Source organism: Mus caroli, unplaced genomic scaffold (assembly GCF_978045245.1).
Source record: "Mus caroli unplaced genomic scaffold, Mus_caroli_1 scaffold_8, whole genome shotgun sequence".
In the NCBI taxonomy this organism is placed as follows: Eukaryota; Metazoa; Chordata; class Mammalia; order Rodentia; family Muridae; genus Mus; species Mus caroli.
In genome coordinates, this window is record NW_028227263.1 from 64181647 (window position 1) to 64201118 (window position 19472).

Below are 19472 nucleotides of genomic sequence, written 5' to 3' on the forward strand. Positions count from 1 at the left end.
CAAGTGACAATATAAGAATTCTGTAGCCTGGGGAGTCAGGGCAGAGGGCAGAAGGATGGGGACAGGTTGATAACTAGGTGTGAAGTTACAGGTAGGTAGGAGCAGGACACTCTAGTGTGCTATCATCCAGTAGGATGATTACACACAGCGATAATGGACTGCACACTTAATAAAATTAGAAGGATTTTCTTTTGGTTTTTGTCTTAAAGAAGTGATATACATTTGAGGAGATAGACATGTTTACCCTGTCTTAAACAGTAGTTCTCCCCCCCAGCCCAATACACACTTCACATTTTCTATATCGGTGAGCAAAATAAAATGGGGGGAAATGTATCATTGGGTATTTTTGAAAGTCTTCTAAGATCCATATATGGAGACATGGTCCCTAGAGTGGTGCTAATGGGAAGAGCTGTACCTTAAAGGGATGGGATCTGAAGGGATCCCTAGGTCCCTGGGAGTACACCCTTAAAAGAGATCTGCAGACCCTTCTCATCTATGCTTCCAGCTCCTAGATTGAGATCTGACCACTCACTCATACCTGCTACGTCCACTACACTCTCCAATGATGCAAGCCCTAGTGGCTTTAAGGCTACTAAAGTGTGAGCTACATAAACCTTTGATCTTCCTGAGTTAATTGGTGTATTGCTGGGTTAATGCAATGCAGACCAATACAGAAAGGCGCCATTCAAGAATGACCCAAGCTCTGATTCCCAAAATAACATTAGTACTAAGTAATCACCTCGGGCACAGGCAGTTCTAATCTAAGGCATTCATGCAGCCTTATTAAGTGCATAAGGGGAAAACTGGGAAAAAAAAAAACAAGCTGTTGTAGGTTTGGTATTTTTTTTTAACCACAATTAATTTCAAAAGGAATACTCTGAAGTCACTATAGAAGATTTAAAAAACACGAAACTTGGACAGTTATTTTAATGGCATTGTTTTGACTTGAGAGAATAACAAGGGCCTTCTGCTAAGCAAGGCAAGAGAAGTAAGCCCACTTTGGTTACGACATCACTTCCTTCCAAATTCCCAGTTTGTCCATTATGTTAACCAGGTGATGTCAAGGCTTCTGGTATTTACATTCTGCTCTGCTCTATCAATTGCTGGTTGATTAGTTTTAATCTTATACTTTAATGTTTCACCACTTATTTTCTTTAAAAACAAACAAACAAACAACGTGATTGACTTCGTAGGGTCTGTGATTTGAGTCAACTTTATAATATTCTGGTCCTCTGGGTTCATCAAGAAGGCATAGGTTCATCAGGACGGCATATCAGACAGTTCTCTGGCCTACTTCTGTGGCCTGTTCCCAGGAATAGCAACCGTTATAGAGTGAATGCTCTGCTACGCCTTCCATACTCATATCCTGCTCCTTTGTCTCCTTGCGTTGAACACTCATGGCAAACAAGGGGCTTTCCTTATTGTTCTGTTTACCTCTTCTGCTCTTAGACCTTTGGGCTCTTTAGTTAAGATAACACCCAGGCAGGCTGTCTTCCAGTTTGTATTTTCTTAGCATATAGTAGTCCATGAATTGCTCATGAGCTTTTATTAAAGGAGGTCAATGGTTGCTATTTGATCTCAATACTGAGCGTTCCTTTAACAAACACTGGTGAGGCAGTGTGCTTGCCTGCTCCTACAGCCTTCAGTGCTGCTAAAAACAGTGTTCATCCAGCTTGGTGGCTCCTTTTTCTGTCATTTCACTGCATCTATTCTATTGTGTGTGCCATCTCTCTGATCACAACTTCTTATTTTGTTGTTATTGCTAATGAATCAATCTTTGCTTGTGTTATTGCACAATTTTTATTATGTATACTTATCATCAACACACACACACACACACACACACACACACACACACACACACACACACACATAATTTAGGGCCGAATACTCCAAAGGGTCTCTCTGTGCACACTGTGAGTCTCTGTGTTAGTTTCCATCTACTGCAGGAAGACGCTTCTCTAACAAGGGTTGAGGGAGGCGCTGATCTGTGGATATAACAATAGGCCACCTTACGTTTCTTTAGCAGAATAACAGTAGTAGGTTTTTCACTAAGGCCCATGACTACCTATTCTCAGTTTCTTGGCCGCTTTAGTAGTAACAAGTATGAGCTTCATCTCATGGACTGGGCCTTAAATCCAAACAGAGGTTTGTCCGACTATTTGTTCCACTATACCTTGCCAGCAGGTCTCTGGTGTAAGTCACAGGGTTTGTAGCTGGATGATATCAATGATCACAGTTGTTCTTTAGTAGCATACAATGTACCTTCAAGCATCATGAATGCCAGCCAGTAGGGGTGAAGCTTCTAGCTGGGTACTAGCTCAATTTCTCCATGTTCAATGACATAACGAAGTTTCTCTTCAGCTGTAGGACTTATCATGAGATTTTGCAGAGTAACCAATAGCCTTGGCAGTAGCCTGTGATGCTTGGGGAGGGGTCTTTGAGATCCCTTTGGCACTGGAGTTTTTATGTGGTGATATAGGATCTCTAGTCTGGGCATTGTCTTACCCAGTCTATGCTGATTTCACTTTAATTTCTTTCATGTATGTATTAGATATCATACACAAAACAAACTCCGTGGGTTTTGTTAACTTTTTATTTTGTGTTGTTGTTTTGATTTTTGTTTTTGTTTTGGAAGAGAGAGAGGGAAAGGGAGATGGAGATGGGGAGGGGGAGAGGGAGGAGAGGGGGAGAGGGAGGAGAGGGGGAGAGGGAGGAGAGGGGGAGAGGGAAGAGAGGGAGAGAGGGAGGAGAGGGAGGAGAGGGAGGGGAGGGAGGAGAGGGAGGAGAGGGAGGGGAGGGAGGAGAGGGAGGAGAGGGAGGAGAGGGAGGGGAGGGGGGAGAGGGAGGAGAGGGAGGGGAGGGGAGGGGGAGAGGGAGGGGAGGGAGGAGAGGGAGGAGAGGGGGGAGAGGGAGAGGAGGGAGAGAATATGATGTTAGGGAGGAGGTAGGATCTGGGAAGGGAAGGTGGAGGGAAATAATACAATCAATACATTGTATAAAATATTTTAAGTAAAAAGTAAGTTAACAAGCATTTTCAAAATAGGTTTTATTTTTGTTCTTGGCTCCTCCTTGTCTGTTCCTGTTGTCTTTCCGTCTCTTTCTAGTCTCTTCTAATCACCATAAAATCTCAGACCTCACTTTTAAGCCATTTTCCCCTGGACCTAAGATGGCGACTTCTTTGGGAATACAGAACCTGCTTGTCCTTCTCTCTGGGAAGTGCCTTATCCAGTGGCTTGTGTGACTCTGCTTGGGATGGCTCCCTGTACCCTGAATCTTCCTACTTCCAATCTTTGTGGTTGCATTAATGCACACATTCATGCTGCTGCTCTGGAAGCATCCATCTATAGATGGACAGACATACATAGAGGATGGGCTAATAAACTTCCCATGGATTGTCATCAAGACCCTATAATCAAATCATTTATTTCCTTTATCCACAACTCTGTTCGAGTTGACAGCATTTGATTGGTTGCTGGGACTAGGAAAGGAGGTTTTAAATTACATAATGCGGTAATAATTCAGCTATTGCTGCTTCCATTTCTCCCTTCACACCATTTTATCTTTGGCATCTTTCCTCCACAAAGAGGTATATAAATGTGGTCTCTACTCCAGCTCTTGATTCTCCACAGTTCTTCAGGGACAATCCCAACTCCTGTGGTTAACACATGGTCCTTAAGCCACTATCTCTCTAATTAAAGAACAGGCATTCAAGGTCTGCCACACTTAGTCCTCTGGAAATCTGTATCCCTCTTGGTACCCAAGGAAATATTTGTCATCACTCAACTTTCCTTCTCTTTGACCCACATTTTTATGGCGTCTTGCAGGTGTTTTTTGGGATGTATAGTTTAGAATTTCAGCCATTTCACTGTTCATCGACAACAGAGATTCTATCTTATTATTCTCCTTCTGATTTGTTGTTTTTGAATTTCAAAGAGGAATGATTTTTTAAATGCCATTACTGTCATGTTTAAAAGAAAATATACACCTAAAATTTTCATATAATAAATGTAAACATCAACTTTTTCTTAATTACCACTGAACCAATTTTGTTCACATAACATGGTGGTAAAAAAAAACTGTCAAACTTTCTTTTCATTAGACATCTCTAATGATGGGGATATGTTTGATGCACCTCACACACCCCCTCCTTTTGTATGGCAGGATCATTTGTAATTCCCTTTATTGAATAGAAGACTTACAGAATGTTCAGAACTGTAGGAGAGGTGACATATTTTGGGCCCTCAATTTCACTAATAAGGCCTCAGCCTTGTGATGAAACATCGATGATCTCACTGAAGATGTTTGGCAGATTCCCAGGAAAACCTTTCAATAATAACATGTCCTAAATTCTTGCATCTCTGCAAATGTTAGTCTAAGGTCTTTGAATTTGAAGGTCAGTTGGGCAGGGTATAAAATAGTTCACCCACATTAATCTTAATTATGCTACTCTTTTGTTTTCCAGTACAGAGTAGTATTGCTGAGATATCTGATGCTAGTACAGTTTTCTTTCTCTAATAAGAAACTTGATTTTCTTGTCCAGGTGCAAAAAAACCACATATCATTTTTTGATCTTTAAAATGGAGTCATTTTAGTAAGATCTGTCTTAAAAATTATTATTTCCAGTTTTTGTCATTACACCCAGGTTTCTCAGGAATAGGGAGTACTCCTTCAGTGTGACAATTTAAGCCTTTTATTCTGTTCTATCCTATTAGGTGATATTCTTAGGTGGTGATTTATATTCATTAGATTATTTTCCATTTACTTTTCTTTCTTTTTTTTTTTCTTTCACAACAGATTTTATTGGTCGAGGAGCAGAGTACAGACATTCCAATTCTTATTCACGTACCCAAAAAGAGCCATATACTGTGTTCACGTACCCAAACTCTGAAGTCACATTGTGTTCATGTGCACAAATGAAGAGCTACATATTGTTTTTCTTTGAACTTATTCCAGTGATGTTCCAGCCTCAAACTCGGCAAGTTCCCCTAAGACCTCTCATAACAACCAAATGCCTGTAATCCTCAGTTCCACCAATTCACAATGTTACGCCACACACAGAACAGACTCAGGATTTCCATCTTTCACAGCACATTATCACAACTGTTAGGAAAATGGACTGCCATGACCACAGACATCACAGTTCTGACAGGGCAAGGGCCAAGGACTGGTTTTGTTACAAAATGGTTCTACTAGAAACACGGAACCAGATAGAACTGAAAATATTCCAGACACGAATGCACGACTGAGACGCCAAATTGCCATTTAGTATGCTTTGTATTATAGGATATAAAACTAGCCCCATCTACGGAATGTTATGGTGACCCCCGAGACAGTCACAGCCTCTCCTGATTCAGTATCCTGCTATTTTCTGGTTGTACCAAAAAATAAATAACCAGCATATGATTTAACCTCTTAAAAAAAACCATTTACACTTAAACAATGGAATGAGGTGGGATCCCCTCACCTTTTAAAAATGTTTCTAGAGCTACTAAAAAACTCGCATTTACAAAATAGTTGATAAAAATATTCCTCTGGATTGTACAAGAAGGGAGGCGGGACCACTGACAGACGTGATGGATGCTTAGTCGGACTTAGCTTCTTTCTCTTCTTCAGAGGCAGGACTCTGGTTTTCCGTCTCTCCATTTTCTGCAGGCAGCTCTGTGGTTTGCTGGTCAGCCATGTCAGCCTGTTTGCCCTTTGCTCCCCTCTTCCCTTTTATCTGCACTTTTTTGTCTGATGCTTTATCCTTTCCTGAGGCCTTTTTCGGCTTCACGTCCACCTTGGCAGGGGCGGGCTTGGCCGACAGCCTTGCGGAGCGGTGCTTGGGTGCTCTAACCTTCCTCTTGGGCATCATGGCGGTGCGGGGTGGGAGACGCATGCGTCGTCAGATCTGTCACCGAGGAGCCGCACTGCCAAGCCGCCGCTGCCACCACCACAGGAACTGCTGCGACCCGTCACAGGGGTGGCCCGTTTACTTTTCATATTTAGCATTTTTATTTGTTTGAGTCTTTGCACATATTGTTAATTATATTATCTATGTCTAGTCATTCCTGAGTTCTTTCTAGTTAAGTAAAAAATTTGAAAGAAATTCACCTTTAGTTTTCTAATTCTTTCCTGAAGCCTGCTTGCTATATTTGTATGCTACTTTTTTCTATTTATCTACTTCATTAGATTTTATATTTTAATTTATTTCTGTAGTTTTCTTAGTTTCTTTCATCTCATTTTGTAGCATTGTTATATTTTCATATGATTCAAGGACAAAAATTGTATATGCTGGTGTGCTAATCCTATTGACTTTTAGTGATCCTTGCAATTTTCTGATGCTCCCATATACATCACTAGCCCTCTGTGCTTTTAGAGAATACAAGTATAAGGCAGTAGAGTATTTCAGAATGTTATCTTCATGGTGAGGACTCCTTCTGGCCTCTGGTGTTAAAATGTAGTCCACAATTTAACCACAGTTTTGAGGTTGTTTTCTCTAGATGCTCCCAAGGAAATGAACATTCACTTTTCCTTCACCCCATGTCATCCTCCTTCCAGATGTCAGTTTCTAGCACATCCTTTGAAGGTCTGTGTGGTCATTCTTCATTCACACACTTCTTTTGGGTTCACTGGACTCCACTTTGCTCACTTTACTCAGTGTTCTAATCAGAGTAGAATCATTTCTGCCACGGCACTCCAGTGGAGTCAGCCTGTCAGGCAGAAATGCCTAAAAGCTGTTCACGAGGAAAAGAATTCCAAGGAGGCTCTCCTCCTGGGGTCTGACGAAAGCCAGTTCTCCAGTTGGGTCAGTTTGACAGGCGAAAGCCTGGAAGCTGCCCACGAGGAAAAAGAGTTCCACGGAAGTTTCCTCCTGGGGTTTGGCGTTTCCCCTAAAATTAATTTTCCATTCCCACGTTAGTCTAGTGTATGGATCCACGTACTCTCTTTTTAGTATTACCTTATTGTTAATGCCTTTTAAGATTGTATTCTGAATTAGCTAAAGCCTCTCCCAGTGTTCCAAGATCCCAGATAGCAGCAAGGAGCTTAACCCATTCAGTAACTAATTAAGCACTACAATAAAACAATATACTATCCTGATAAATGGGAATTCTCCAGACATAGATAGGAATTAACAAGGCCTAGAGAATTTTGGGGTCAGTGACACTACATCACTCTTGAGGCCTGTCAAGAGTTAAACTCCCTGGAGCAATTAACACTAAAGTGTAAAACTCTTGCCTGGCACAGGGCTGATCCGAGGCAGGTGCTAATCTCTAGTGTAAACGTATTCCTTTTGAAGTCACTCCTCTTGCATCTGGAGGGATACTAATCTCTAAACATTTATCTGGTTCCTACAAATTCTTTTTGTAGTCACTCCTCTTGCACCTGGAAAACTTCAATGTACCGTATCTGTTATGATTTGCAATTTTTGATATTCGCTGTAATATAATTAGTCTAAGCTCGACCAAAAAATTACATTCAGATTCAACACCTCTCTTGCGTGTGTGTCTCTGTCTGTCACTTCATCCTAAGCTTTGCCCAACTACTCTAGAGACTCTTTTCCACGCAGGCACAGGGGCCCAGAGGGTCTGCGGCACATTTCTTTGGCTGGGTATGTGTTTTTGGTTTCCATGCTCAGTGGCTCTTGGCCCTACACCTCTTCCTCTCACCACCTGGTGGTGGCTGGATTTGTAGTTTCTGCTATTAAGTTTGGTTTGGCCTTTGCTCCTTATGCTGTTTATGTGAAAATTACCTCTGTCCTTTTCCCTTTGACATCCTAATGGTTTTATTTTTATTTCATGTTCTTTTTTTAAAATGAGGGATTAGAGAACATTAAAGATCAGTGTTGCCACCATAAACTTGCTTCTTTAGAAGCCTATTATTAATTACTTTAAAGGAACTGTTAAAAATATACATTTAGACACCTTGGTACCCACCATTTATGACTGAAACTACCACTTATAGGTTGATGATTCCTACAGTCACAATGTTGGCACAAATCCCTCCTAGGCTGCAATTTTTTCAAGGCCTTTAAGGACCCTCAAGCTGTGTGTGTTTCAATAAAGCCTATTTTGTCTCACTTTTATGTCACCTCCTGAGTCTTTCTTTTCTTTCTCTAGCTAACTTTAAGATCAGTGCCACACTATCCATTAGCTCGCCTAGGACAGATATATAGAACTTTTCTCTTTTTTTGCTCATTCACTGTCAAGTTAATGATCAAATGTGTCAGTTATGTTTCCCTAGATCCTTTCAAAACTCTACTTAAAATATTTTCATTAATTTGTTGATAATTTTATTCAATATATTTTAACCCAATCTTCCCATTAACTCCTCCCAGCCTAAAACTGTTACTTCATATTTCACTTGACATTACTGTGGCATTTACATAGGCATTTCCAGTTATACTAGTTTTATGTGTATTCGAACTGTACACAGAATTAGCTATTCACATAGAAGCAAATCATTTCTTATTAATGAGAAAAGCACTGGCTACTCTTCTCTATGCCAACAGCTTCACTATTTCCTAGTCGTCCAGATCCAACTTCTAGCTTCTATAGCTTCTCTGTCTCCCACGTCTTCTTGCTCTAACACATGATCCAGGCTGTCATATTATATTTTAGCTTCTGAATATTCAAATACTTCTGCCAAACTTTAGAGGACCACAGGGATACATATGAATAGTCTAAATCCTTTCTTATCTGTTACAACCTCGACTTTTCCTCTCATGTCCCATCACTTCCTTAATGCATTCAGTTCTCAGTCCCCATGAGACTCATGATCTCGAAAGTGTCACACACTACCTACAATACCCTTTGGTCTCATTTCCACAGAGTTGCCCTCATTTCCTCAGACTAAATATTAAAGCCACATCTTCTACATACTTTCCTAGGGCTGAATTGGGAAGTGAGGTTTCTCCATTCACCATAGTTATATACATAGGATAACTATATTGAGCCCCCTACATGGCTATGAGCAGTATTTCATCTATGTGCCTTCTTAAAGTGAGTTCACTTAAGGCTGTGTTCTTGGTTGTCTCTCATTCTGGGTGCTTCGAGTGATCAATACAATAGCATTCAGTAAATGTCTGTTGTTTGAGGGACCAAACATGTAAGGCTATGGGAATGCAACTATTCAATTTAGAATGAGCAATTATAAGCTAATACTTATCATAGTATAAATAGTTAACAGATGTGGGTCAAGGTCAACATATCCGTAGAATAACACAGGTAGAATGATCTGAATCCAGGTATCATGTATTTGCGTGGCTCTACCAAGTACAAATTATAAAGGGAAAGATTAAAAATGTAAAGGAGAAGCCCAACCAAGGTTCTTAGTCTTTGTAATAAAGAATCAAGAAGTCTGGGGCAGGGCAAGATAAAGCTCAGTGGTTAAGAGTGCATAGTGCTCTTGTTGAGGGCACACGTTCCATTCCCAGCTCACATGTTAGGTAGTTTACTGATGCCTGTAACTCTAATCCAGGGCTATAATGACATCTCTGGCTTCATACATACTTGCATGCGTGTGTGTGTGTGTATGTGTGTGTATGCACACACACACACACATCAAATACACTTAAATTGTTTTTTAATCTTTGAAAAAAATTTGAAATAATAAAGGAATTCAGAAATCGAAACTTCTTGAGGTCAAGTCTATTTTAAGTATGAGCTGAAGGTTTTTACCATAAGAGTGCATACATATACATATGACTGTGAAAGAAGTATCAACACACACAAAGACACACATACACACAGTGGGGGTGAGTGACTGAGATTGAGGGAGTCAACACCTTTCATGTACTTCCCACGTTCACAAACAGCTTCTGAGTGAGCATGCCTTGGCTCTGGGCCAGTTTCTCACAAGTGCTGGTTTGAGCTCTTCGGGAAATATTTAGCAGCTGAAACAAAGAAGGAGCAGAGCAAGAGATGTCGTGTGTGGCCCTTACCTTCGACCAGTCTCCGGCAGCCAGCTGTGGGGGGCAGTCTGTCCTGGCACAGGACTTATGAGACGATGCCTTGGGTCCTTGGCACAGCTCATCCGACAAGTTCAAAAAGCTGCCATCAGTTAACAGCTGTCGACAGGTGACTCTCCGGTTCTGAGTCCCCCCACCGCACGTCCTGGAACACTAAGAGACAGGGAAGCAGGGGGGCTTACTTTCTGTTAATGAAAAGCGGGGCCACCACTCTCATCACAGGCAGAACAGGCCGTGGTTTGCCACGCTGCTGTACCTGCTGCCACTCTTCAATGTGCCAGCTGGGAGGGCAATCAAACTGATTGCAGGCTCGTAAGGCATGCGGCTTTTCCTCTCTGCATTCCTCCGGAGGGGCTGGGAATTCCTCAGGATGGAGGCAGTATACATCTCGTGTCTGGATTCCAACACCACAGGTAGCTGAACAGGCTCCCCAAGAGCCCATGTGCCATCTGTATCAAAAGCCAAGTGGGGAAGAGGCAAAAAGCAACTGAGGAGAGGTGAACATCCCCCAAAAGGCAAAACACAACAAACACAAACGATCCCAAGCTTCTCGCGGGACCCTCGGCCAGTGGTTCTCAACCTGTGGGTCACGATCCCCCTGGGATCACATATCAGATAGTTACATTACGATTCACAATAATAGCAAAATTACAGCTGTGAAGTAGCAACGAAATAATTTTTGGTGGGGGGAAGGGTCACTACACCATGAGGAACTTTATTAAAGGATCGCAGCATTGGGAAGGCTGAGAGCCACCGCACTCGACCTTATTACTGTGTATAGGCTCCAAACTATGGTATCTCCATGAATATATATGATTAACACAGAGAAACATGACATTTAAAGGGAAGGCATGTCAGGGAAGTGGTTAAAGATCTCACTTGTTTGGTGCGACCCTGAGTGACAGGGAGTAGATTGCTTTCCCCTGCCCTGCCCTAACACCATCCATCAAAACTAAAATCTTGACTTGGTTTTGAGTCTCACGGCAAAGATAATTTACAGAGGCAACAAAGGAGATTTTTAAAATGCTTACAAACACATTTCAGGAAGTCTTCAGGGCACCTGGATTCATTATTTGTAATATCCTTGAGAAAATTCCTTTATGGTAGGGTTGGATTTACAGTACATATATAATGTGATTCCTTTCTAATAAGGAAAATCATGTTTCCTAGGGAAACAGCTGGAAAAATGAAAACCGCAGCAGCAGCAGCAGCAGCGTTTGACTCATATTTCCAAGTCACTTCAGTGAAGATTCCTGCAGCTTGCTTGCACCCCCCCCCACCCCCCGAAGCTCACACGCCCCATTTCCTGAAGTGCTGGAAAATACCATTTTTAAAAGTCTTTGCTCCATCTTATTAGAGAGATTTTGGACATTATGGTTATTTTACTTGTGGATGTTTGATTTTTTTTTTTTTTTTTTTTAGGGAACAAGAATTCTTAACTAGTTACCACAGAGATACTCAAGAATGAGAAATTTTAAAATGTTCCAAACATACCGTAAAATCATGCTCCTCTAGGGTGTTTTGCAATGCAAAAAAGAAAAATAATGAATTTCACAAGGCGAAATAAGATCATAAAGTTTTAATCATTGAGGGGCAAGCCTGCTCACCACTCAATGCAGCAGCATCTGAAGTGGACATACAGTCATTACACACAGGACAGGTGTGAATCATCGCAGTGAGCCTAAGATCTCCCATGTGTCAGAGAAGCACACAACCATTGAGCTCTGAGTAACAGTTTTTCTGTTTTGTTTTTTCCTGACTTTTATTATACTCATTCATCTTCTAGGTGTTTATAATGAGAAGAAAAGGAGTTCACTCAAAAAATAGTTAAAAGTAATTTTTTTTCATTTCTATAGTAAACATTTTCCTTTTGGGGGGTTGGAATGAAAAATAAAACAATGGTATCTGTGACATGATACAAAGGACAAAAATTTTTATTATGAAAAGAAGTTTGTTAGTGAAGAACTAATAATTCAAGCATAGAAGTAGACTAAGAAGCAGGTTGGAATGCCCGTGTGTTAAAGGTTTGGTCCCCAGCTTGGCACTATGAACAGGTCATGAACTTTTAAGGGATGGAGTCACTGGGACAGGTCTTTAGAGGGGTGGTGGGACTTCAGCCCCTGTCCTCTCCTTCTCTTGCCATCATCCTCACTCCCATCGGAGACTTCAGGAGCACAGTCTTTAGGGTTCATTCTGACTCACAGTTTCAGTGGTTTGAGCTCATGGGGTTTGGCGCCATTGTTTCTGGGCTGGTGAACTCTATGGCAGCAGGAGCTGCTCAATCACGGTGGACAGGAACTGATGACTTCAGTATGAGTATCTTTCAAAAGTATGCAATTAGAAAAATCAATTATAGCCTAGCCCCACTAGGCAGGAGATGGAACTGCTTTTATCCAGAAAGGGAGCAACAGGATGTGTGTGTGTGTGTGTGTGTGTGTGTGTGTGTATGCGCACTCGTGCATATTTTAATGCAAGAAATGAGTAACAGATTGGTGCAAAACTGCATCACTTTTGCCTCTCCTGAGTTGCTGACTCTTGACAGAAGAAAAGGCTGTCTTCCGACCGGTCTGTGACCCTGCGTTTTGCTACAAACTTCTGGCTCTCTCCTGGAAAAAGCAAACTCTGTGAACTAGCAATCATGCAGCAGCCTCAGGACAGGGCAGGGGAAGCAACTGCACAAGAGCAACTAAGCATCCCACAGCCGCCCCTGGACACCTCTGGCTAATACATCAAGTGCGTTTGCCTTTGGGTAAATAAAGGTCCACTGACTGTCCGCCCCAATCTCAGTGGTAAGTTTCACCCTGGGGTGATATTTTACTGCTATTGCCCTTGGAGTCTGTAAATATTTATATGGAAAATATTATGCAACCCTCTGTTCCTGTTATTCCTACACCACTGGTTTCTAGAACCTAAAACATTTTTGTAAACTTACCTTTATTTTGGCATAGAACCCTTGCCTCCCCTGGGCTTTCTCCAACATAACTCTCAATCTTTGAAAAGGTTATTAAAGTCACAACTCTGAAGTGAGGGACAATATTTCCCTTTTTATAAAAACAGACTCTTAATTTTGCAGGTTTGCCAAAGCATATTGTGTGCTCCATTCTTTCTAGCATGGCGGCTCCGTGGCATGTGTTGCTGAGGATGGGGCGAGTAAGAATGCTGGCTAAGACAGTGAGGCCTGCTGTGCATGGGGACAGAGGCAGGAACAAACCAGCAAGCATCCCTCAGCAGCCTTAAGAATCATCTTCTAGATTAGCTGCCAAGTCTTCTGTGGTTTGGTGGTCTAATGAAGAAGGATGCCATAAACTAAAGTCATCCTGCTTTCATTTCATGAATGGTTCTATCAAAGGTTGTCCTTCTTTACCAAATCTGACTCTGTCACCACACAAACAGTGCCCAGCTTTGGATCGTGTGATGGTTTGTATGTGCTCAGCCCAGGGAGTGGCACCAGTAGGAGGTGTGGCCAACTTAGAGTAGGTGTGTCACTGTGGGTGTGGGCTTAAAACCCTCAGCCTAGCTGCCTGGAAGTTAATCTTCCACTAGCAGCCTTCAGATGTAGAACTCTCAGCTCTTCCTGTACCATGCCTACCTGGATGCTTCCATGTTCCTGCCTTGATAATAGACTGAACCTCTGAACCTGTAAGCCAGCCCCAATTAAATATTGTCTTTTATAAGACTTGCTTTGGTCTTGGTGTCTCTTCACAGCAGTAAAACCCTAACTAAGACAGATGGCTTAATTCAGTGAATTACTTGACCATAGTGAGAATCTGATTCGCAGTCAGCACATCCTGTATTTCCCAAATTTGAATGACTCTTTAGGCCAGTGAGAGACAGTCTGACACTTTTGATGCTGAGCATGTGTGTGCATGTGTGTGTTTGTGTGTACAGGTGCATGCATGAGTGTGTGTGTGTGGGGGGGGGGGTGATTCTGAGCTGCAGCTCCTGGAGTCCTATGATCACAGATGGGTCCTGTCGCTAAACTCTAATGGCTAGCAGCTTCCAGTTAGGATGTTTTTAACTTATTGAGTGAGGGTTTCAAAGGAATTAACCACACTTTAAGCTGAGGAGAAAAAAATACACCAACCTCATAGGAAGTCACAAATCAGTGTAAGATGTGAGCAAAATGCAACTTGAAACCATCAGCCCCTCAAAAGGTTGCATGGAACTGAGGGTATAGTTTTGGGTAAGAGTCTTGCCTAGCATTTGTGAGGTTCTAGGTTCCATCCCCAGAAACACGGAGGGAAAAGAAAAGAATATTGGAGATCAAGAGTCTTTGATAATCCCAAAATCTAATACTGTTTTCATTTCAAAGACTCTTTCATTCAAATCCCTAAGAGGGAGAAACACTGGTGTGAAGATCCACCCTCTGTCCCCTATGTACCCACCCATTTCCATTTTCCTTGGGACCATCAATAGCTCCTCTTTCTGAAGTGTCTGAGGTCAGTTTCCTATTCACATTCTGTTGACCTTCTCTTGGCCAATGAGAAATGAGTCAGTGATACCTTCTAAGGGAGAGAACTAACTGATGTCCTGGGTAGAGGAAGACTCAGTATGAACAAAGGTTCAGAACCCATGAGGGAGCATGAGCTAGCATGGGTCATATAGTGAATAACAGAGTGTAGCTCCAAAGCAAATTCCTCAGGGTACATGTGAGTGGGTGAGTGTGTGAGTGTGTGTGTGTGTGTGTGTGTGTGTGTGTGTGTGTGTGTGTGTGTGTTTAGGGCAGTGGTCATAGAAGATGTGATTCAAGGGTTAGAGTGAGGGTCACAAAAAATTTGTATAGTACTGAGTTGCCCTGTGACCCCCAAAGATGCTGAAATTACATAATTTCTAGCATCTGCCATGGAGAATTTATTTGCAAATAGTTTTTGCAGATGGTTAAATAAGGGGTGGTCATTAGAGTAGGCCTGAAACAACCTGAGTGGTGTCTTATGGGAGAGAGAATTCTGGACACAGACATGCTGAGGAAAGGAGATACAAAACCACAGGAAGAATGTTCTTCATGAGCCACGGACTGCTGGAGGCTGTAAGCAAGGAGAGAGGCCTGGAAACAATTCTCCTTCCCAGTCCTCAGAAGGACCCAACCCTGCCGACTCTGTGGTTTTGAACTTCACGTCTCAAGATCTGAGAGATGATAAATTTCTGTTCTTCTAGCCACTTAGTCTACTGCACTTGGTTAAGGCAACCCCAGGAATCTAAGCCTATGCCAAGTAAAGAAAGTAGACTTAAGTGCCCAGGTAAAAGAAAGTCAACTAGCAAGCTCCATATGAGGAAGTCACACTGTAGTCGCCCTACAGGTTAGAAAGAGAGAACTCTCTCAACCCTTTTGCTCTTGCTGAGGACCTGAGTTCAGTTCTCAGCACTGACTTTAGTTCCTAAAACCCATACTAGTCAGCATACAACTATCTGCACTCCAGTTCCAGGGGATCTGACACCTTCTGATCTCTCAGGGCACCTGCACTCAATAATCTACATACCTACAAACATACATATCAGTTTTTAAGAATAAAGTGAAGATTTTTGTCAATGTTCTGAGGCATCCTTTCACCCTGTGGTAATGCAATTGCTCTCATGGGATGTGTCTCAGGCTATGGGACATTCTACTTTTCTTGGTCTTATCGGTGCCTAGGCTACTTTTCTCACATCTTCCCTTTCAGTGTCCTTGACTAGAAACAGTGAGCAGAGCTCTGGTGAAAACCAGCTTCATGGCACTATGAAGTGACATATAGAGAGAAAGTACTCCAGTGTCTTGGGTTGTCTTGTCTTTTCTTCTTTTCTTTTGACTTGTCTTAGTTAATGGCTATGAGAACTTCATGGTTCATCATTCTGTAGTCACCATTTAAAATCTGCACACATCTAGACCACTTCCTTTATAGCCATCTTTCCACAGAGAGAAACTGTACGCTGGCTGATGTAGAGAGAAACGATGGCAGGCAGCAAGGGTTGGAAACTAAGAGATTGGTTCTGCTAGGAGCAGCTTCCTTTTTGTGGTTTTGAAAGGGCAGAGTCTGGACTAGATAGTACTTAATGGGAAATCTCCATTCCTGTGTTTGACTTTGTATCATGCAATTTGTTTACTGTGTGTTCTTGGGCAAGTTGCCAACAATCTTAGGAACCCATAATTCTGTTCTCATACTCAGAAACCAAGGTTATTTATATGTTACATATTCTTACTACATCTTTAAATGGATGTGAAGTTATTAACTAAAGTAGCAGAGAAGTGTATGACATAGCACAGAGAGTAGCTACAAATTCATGCCACTGCTTGGCATGTCTAAAGCCCATAGAAGACATCTGTATGTGTTGTGAGACCCCCAGGACCCCTCTACTGAGCTCTGATGTACAGGTGAGCACACTGTAGAAAGTAGGGCTATGCTCTGAGCATTTCTGGAAAACACTACAGAGATGAAATTATCTTTATGGCTATAGTTACAGAAGCACAGTCAACTGTATTCATGAAGAATAACATTTTTGTCTATACACAGTAAAAGGGCAATGATGTCCCTGTGGGTTCACAGAAAATAACATCTTTTTCAAAAATATTTGATTAGGACTTTAATATTAGAATGAGAAGAAAACCAAAAACCCTGGAAAAATCACTCACTTGGTTCACTAAGGTATGCCCACTTAGTATCAAGCGCTACTCCCATGATTGGCTTTTTCCCATCTGATCCTCATTCCACATTACCCCAAGTCAAGTCATCTTTTGTATCTGCAACAAGTATTCCAAGACAACCTCCTTCCCTAGAAGACACTGAAATCCACGATTTCCCAAGTCCCTTAGATAAAATGGTGTACTTTAAGTCATCTCTAGGTTACCCATAGTCCTTGGTACAATGTGAACACTGTAAAGAGCTGCTCTGTTACATTACTTGGGAAATAATGACAAGAAGTAAGGAGTCTGGTGCTTTGATTTGCTTTTTGTTGCTATGATAAACACCATGGCCAATAGCAACATGCCAAGGAAAGGGTTTATTTTGTCTTAACACTTACTTAGTCCCTCATAGAGGGAAGCCAGAGCAGGAGCTCAAGGCAGGAACCTGGAAGCATAAACTGAAGCAGAGACTGTGAAGTACTGTTTACTCACTAGCTTGCTTCCAAGCTCAAGATCACCTGGATCAGCTACCCATTTCTTAGAGAGTCAAAGCTCGCCTGCCTAGGGATGATGCTGCCCACAGTAGAAAGTGTCTTCCTACATCAGTCAGCAATTGTGAAAATGCTCCACAGACAAACTCCCAGGCTAATCTGATGGAGGCAACTTCCCAATGCATGTCCCCTTTTCTCAGGTGGGTCTAAATGACAACCAAGATTAGCCAACACACTTGAATATGTGTGGGATAAGTAATACAAATTTCCACAGGGCTAGAGATCAGAAATAAGGCCTTATATATGTTAGATATTCATAGATGCTACATAACCCTTTATACTGAGCCATACTCCTGGGCCACTAAAACAGTACTTTTGTTCACGATTGCTTTGAACAATGAACCCTTGGACATGAAGAACTGACTGTGCTTGATACTCATGAAAAGCTCTGGATGCTGATCACACAGTGGGTGTCCTGGTTGGCAGTGAGACCAAACTTCCCCTTTTGTTTTTCTTGCCTGTTGTGGAATGAGCGTTCTAGTGTGGATTACCCTGGAATGCAGTCACCGAGATGTGAATGTAAAGCAATGGGAAGAGACTTCCCTGTGCTGCTTCTGGGTCTCACCTTGCCTGGCAGCATGAAGTCATGGGCCTTTACTGCATTATCCCATCCGAGACCAGAAAGATGGCTCTGAGAGTAGCCAAGAAGATCCTGGTATTTCTGGTAGATAGTAACAAGGTCAGAAATGTAGAGATGGGCAAAAGCACTGTTTCTTCTCATTGCAGGTAAGCTTTTACCAAGCATGAGGCATCTGAGCTGGCCTGCTCTCTGATGGAGGGCAAGGCTCATGAAGGGAAGATGCACATCTCCAACTTATTTCCTGGATGCTCATAAAACACACTTACATTCTCTCAGCATGGCAGTCAGAGGACACCATAACATTCCTCCATCACTTTGACTCCTAGACATCACAAAACTCACCTTTAGTGGGTGATGGCAGCTTAGCAAGTGGACAGCATAACTGCTAAGATTGCAGCAGAGAGGGAGAGAGGTGATGGAATGGGTTCTCTAAGTTGTTGGCATCTAATTTATTGCCGAAGAGTGGCTGACATAATAAAGGTAGACACAGGAAAAGACCAGCTGAGGCTACACTGGGAAAGCATCTGTGACAAACCAATGATGCTGAGCTATAATCACCGGTAGCCAGTGACATCCAGAAACAGAGGGCCAAAATCCCAGGTTCTTACAAGGACCTGGGCAGGAAGCAGGTTACAGCCATTTTACAATAAAAGAGCCCTTACCTGTTCTTTGGGGATTCTGGCATTTCATACCTCACAATGTGAGCCCCAAGGCAAGTTAGAAGTAAAGATGCCTGTGTGTGCTTCATGGTTGTTGTGACAGTATATTGAATGAAAGTGATGGGGAGGAAGGGTTGTTTGGTTGGTTTTTCTTTCAAGCCCATCGTTGAAGAATGAACTGAAACAGAGGCCATGGAGGAGCTGGCTTACCCACCGTAGCTTGCTCAGCCTGCTTTCTTATACAATCCAGGACCATCTGCCCAGGGGTTGTCCTGCCCACCGTGGGCTAGGCCTTCCTACATTAGTTGTTAATCAAGGAAATGCACCACAAACATGCTCACAGGCCAATCTGATGGAGGCCATCCCTAATTTGAGGTCCCCTCCTCCCATGAGATTGGAATCTGTGCCAAGTTGACAAAGGCTAACCATCATAGGAAGGCAGTAGCATATTGTGAGAGTTCCAGGTAACAAGGTTGTCCTTCCACAGTTACAGACGATGAAGCGCCTGCTGTAGGTCCAGGCCACCTCTCCCTCAGATGCCAGCTCATCAGAGGGAGACGTTCCTTTGAGATGAGGAGGAGGAAAGGAACATCCTGACTGATTTGCATAATAGCAGGCCAGTTTATGCCCATTGATGTTTAATGCAAACTAAAGTCAGGCTTAAGAGGAATTCTGCCCAGTTTAGTTGCCCTTGAATGTACCCCAAAGAAACCGGGGCCACAGCATAAGTAGAGCAGATGGGAATTCTGAATGGGTTTGACTGATCTTTTTTTATAAGTTTGTGAGTCTTATATAGGGTGGGTTTCTCTTTGAAAGAGGGTGTTCCTTGCAGATATCATTTCTTCCCGAGCTGTATAAAACAGCACATACCTGGGCGGGCAGGGCTCCATGTTACAGGCCTGACTCATTGGTGGAGGACGGTGAACCGTGTCACACAGGCTGTCATTGACGGTCTGATGAGTCTGGGTATGTAAGCACACAGCAATGGCTTCTTGATGGCCTGGAAGGCAAAAAAAGAAACAGCACATGCACAGAATAACTTACCATGCAAAGAAACTGGAATCTGGGGTCTTTACATCACCAGCACATTGTCCTTTGACTGCATCAGAAGCCTAGGTCTCTACCCCTTAGTATC

At 42.4% G+C, this 19472-nt stretch overlaps 1 protein-coding gene and 1 pseudogene across 2 annotated transcripts in view; both read right to left on the reverse strand.

Annotated features, from left to right (window-relative positions):
- The window catches only part of Adamtsl3 (ADAMTS like 3), a 282049-nt gene that overhangs the window by 58530 nt on the left and 204047 nt on the right, over positions 1 to 19472 (reverse strand). For both annotated transcript variants that reach the window (XM_021167800.3, XM_029480045.2), the window contains exons 17-19: positions 19208 to 19337; positions 10209 to 10401; positions 9926 to 10105 (exon numbers count right to left, since the gene is read on the reverse strand). In XM_021167800.3, the coding sequence (XP_021023459.1) occupies positions 9926 to 10105; positions 10209 to 10401; positions 19208 to 19337 (503 nt within the window). The remainder of the gene's footprint in view (positions 1 to 9925; positions 10106 to 10208; positions 10402 to 19207; positions 19338 to 19472) is intronic.
- Positions 5259 to 5857, reverse strand: LOC147002949 (non-histone chromosomal protein HMG-14 pseudogene; annotated as a pseudogene).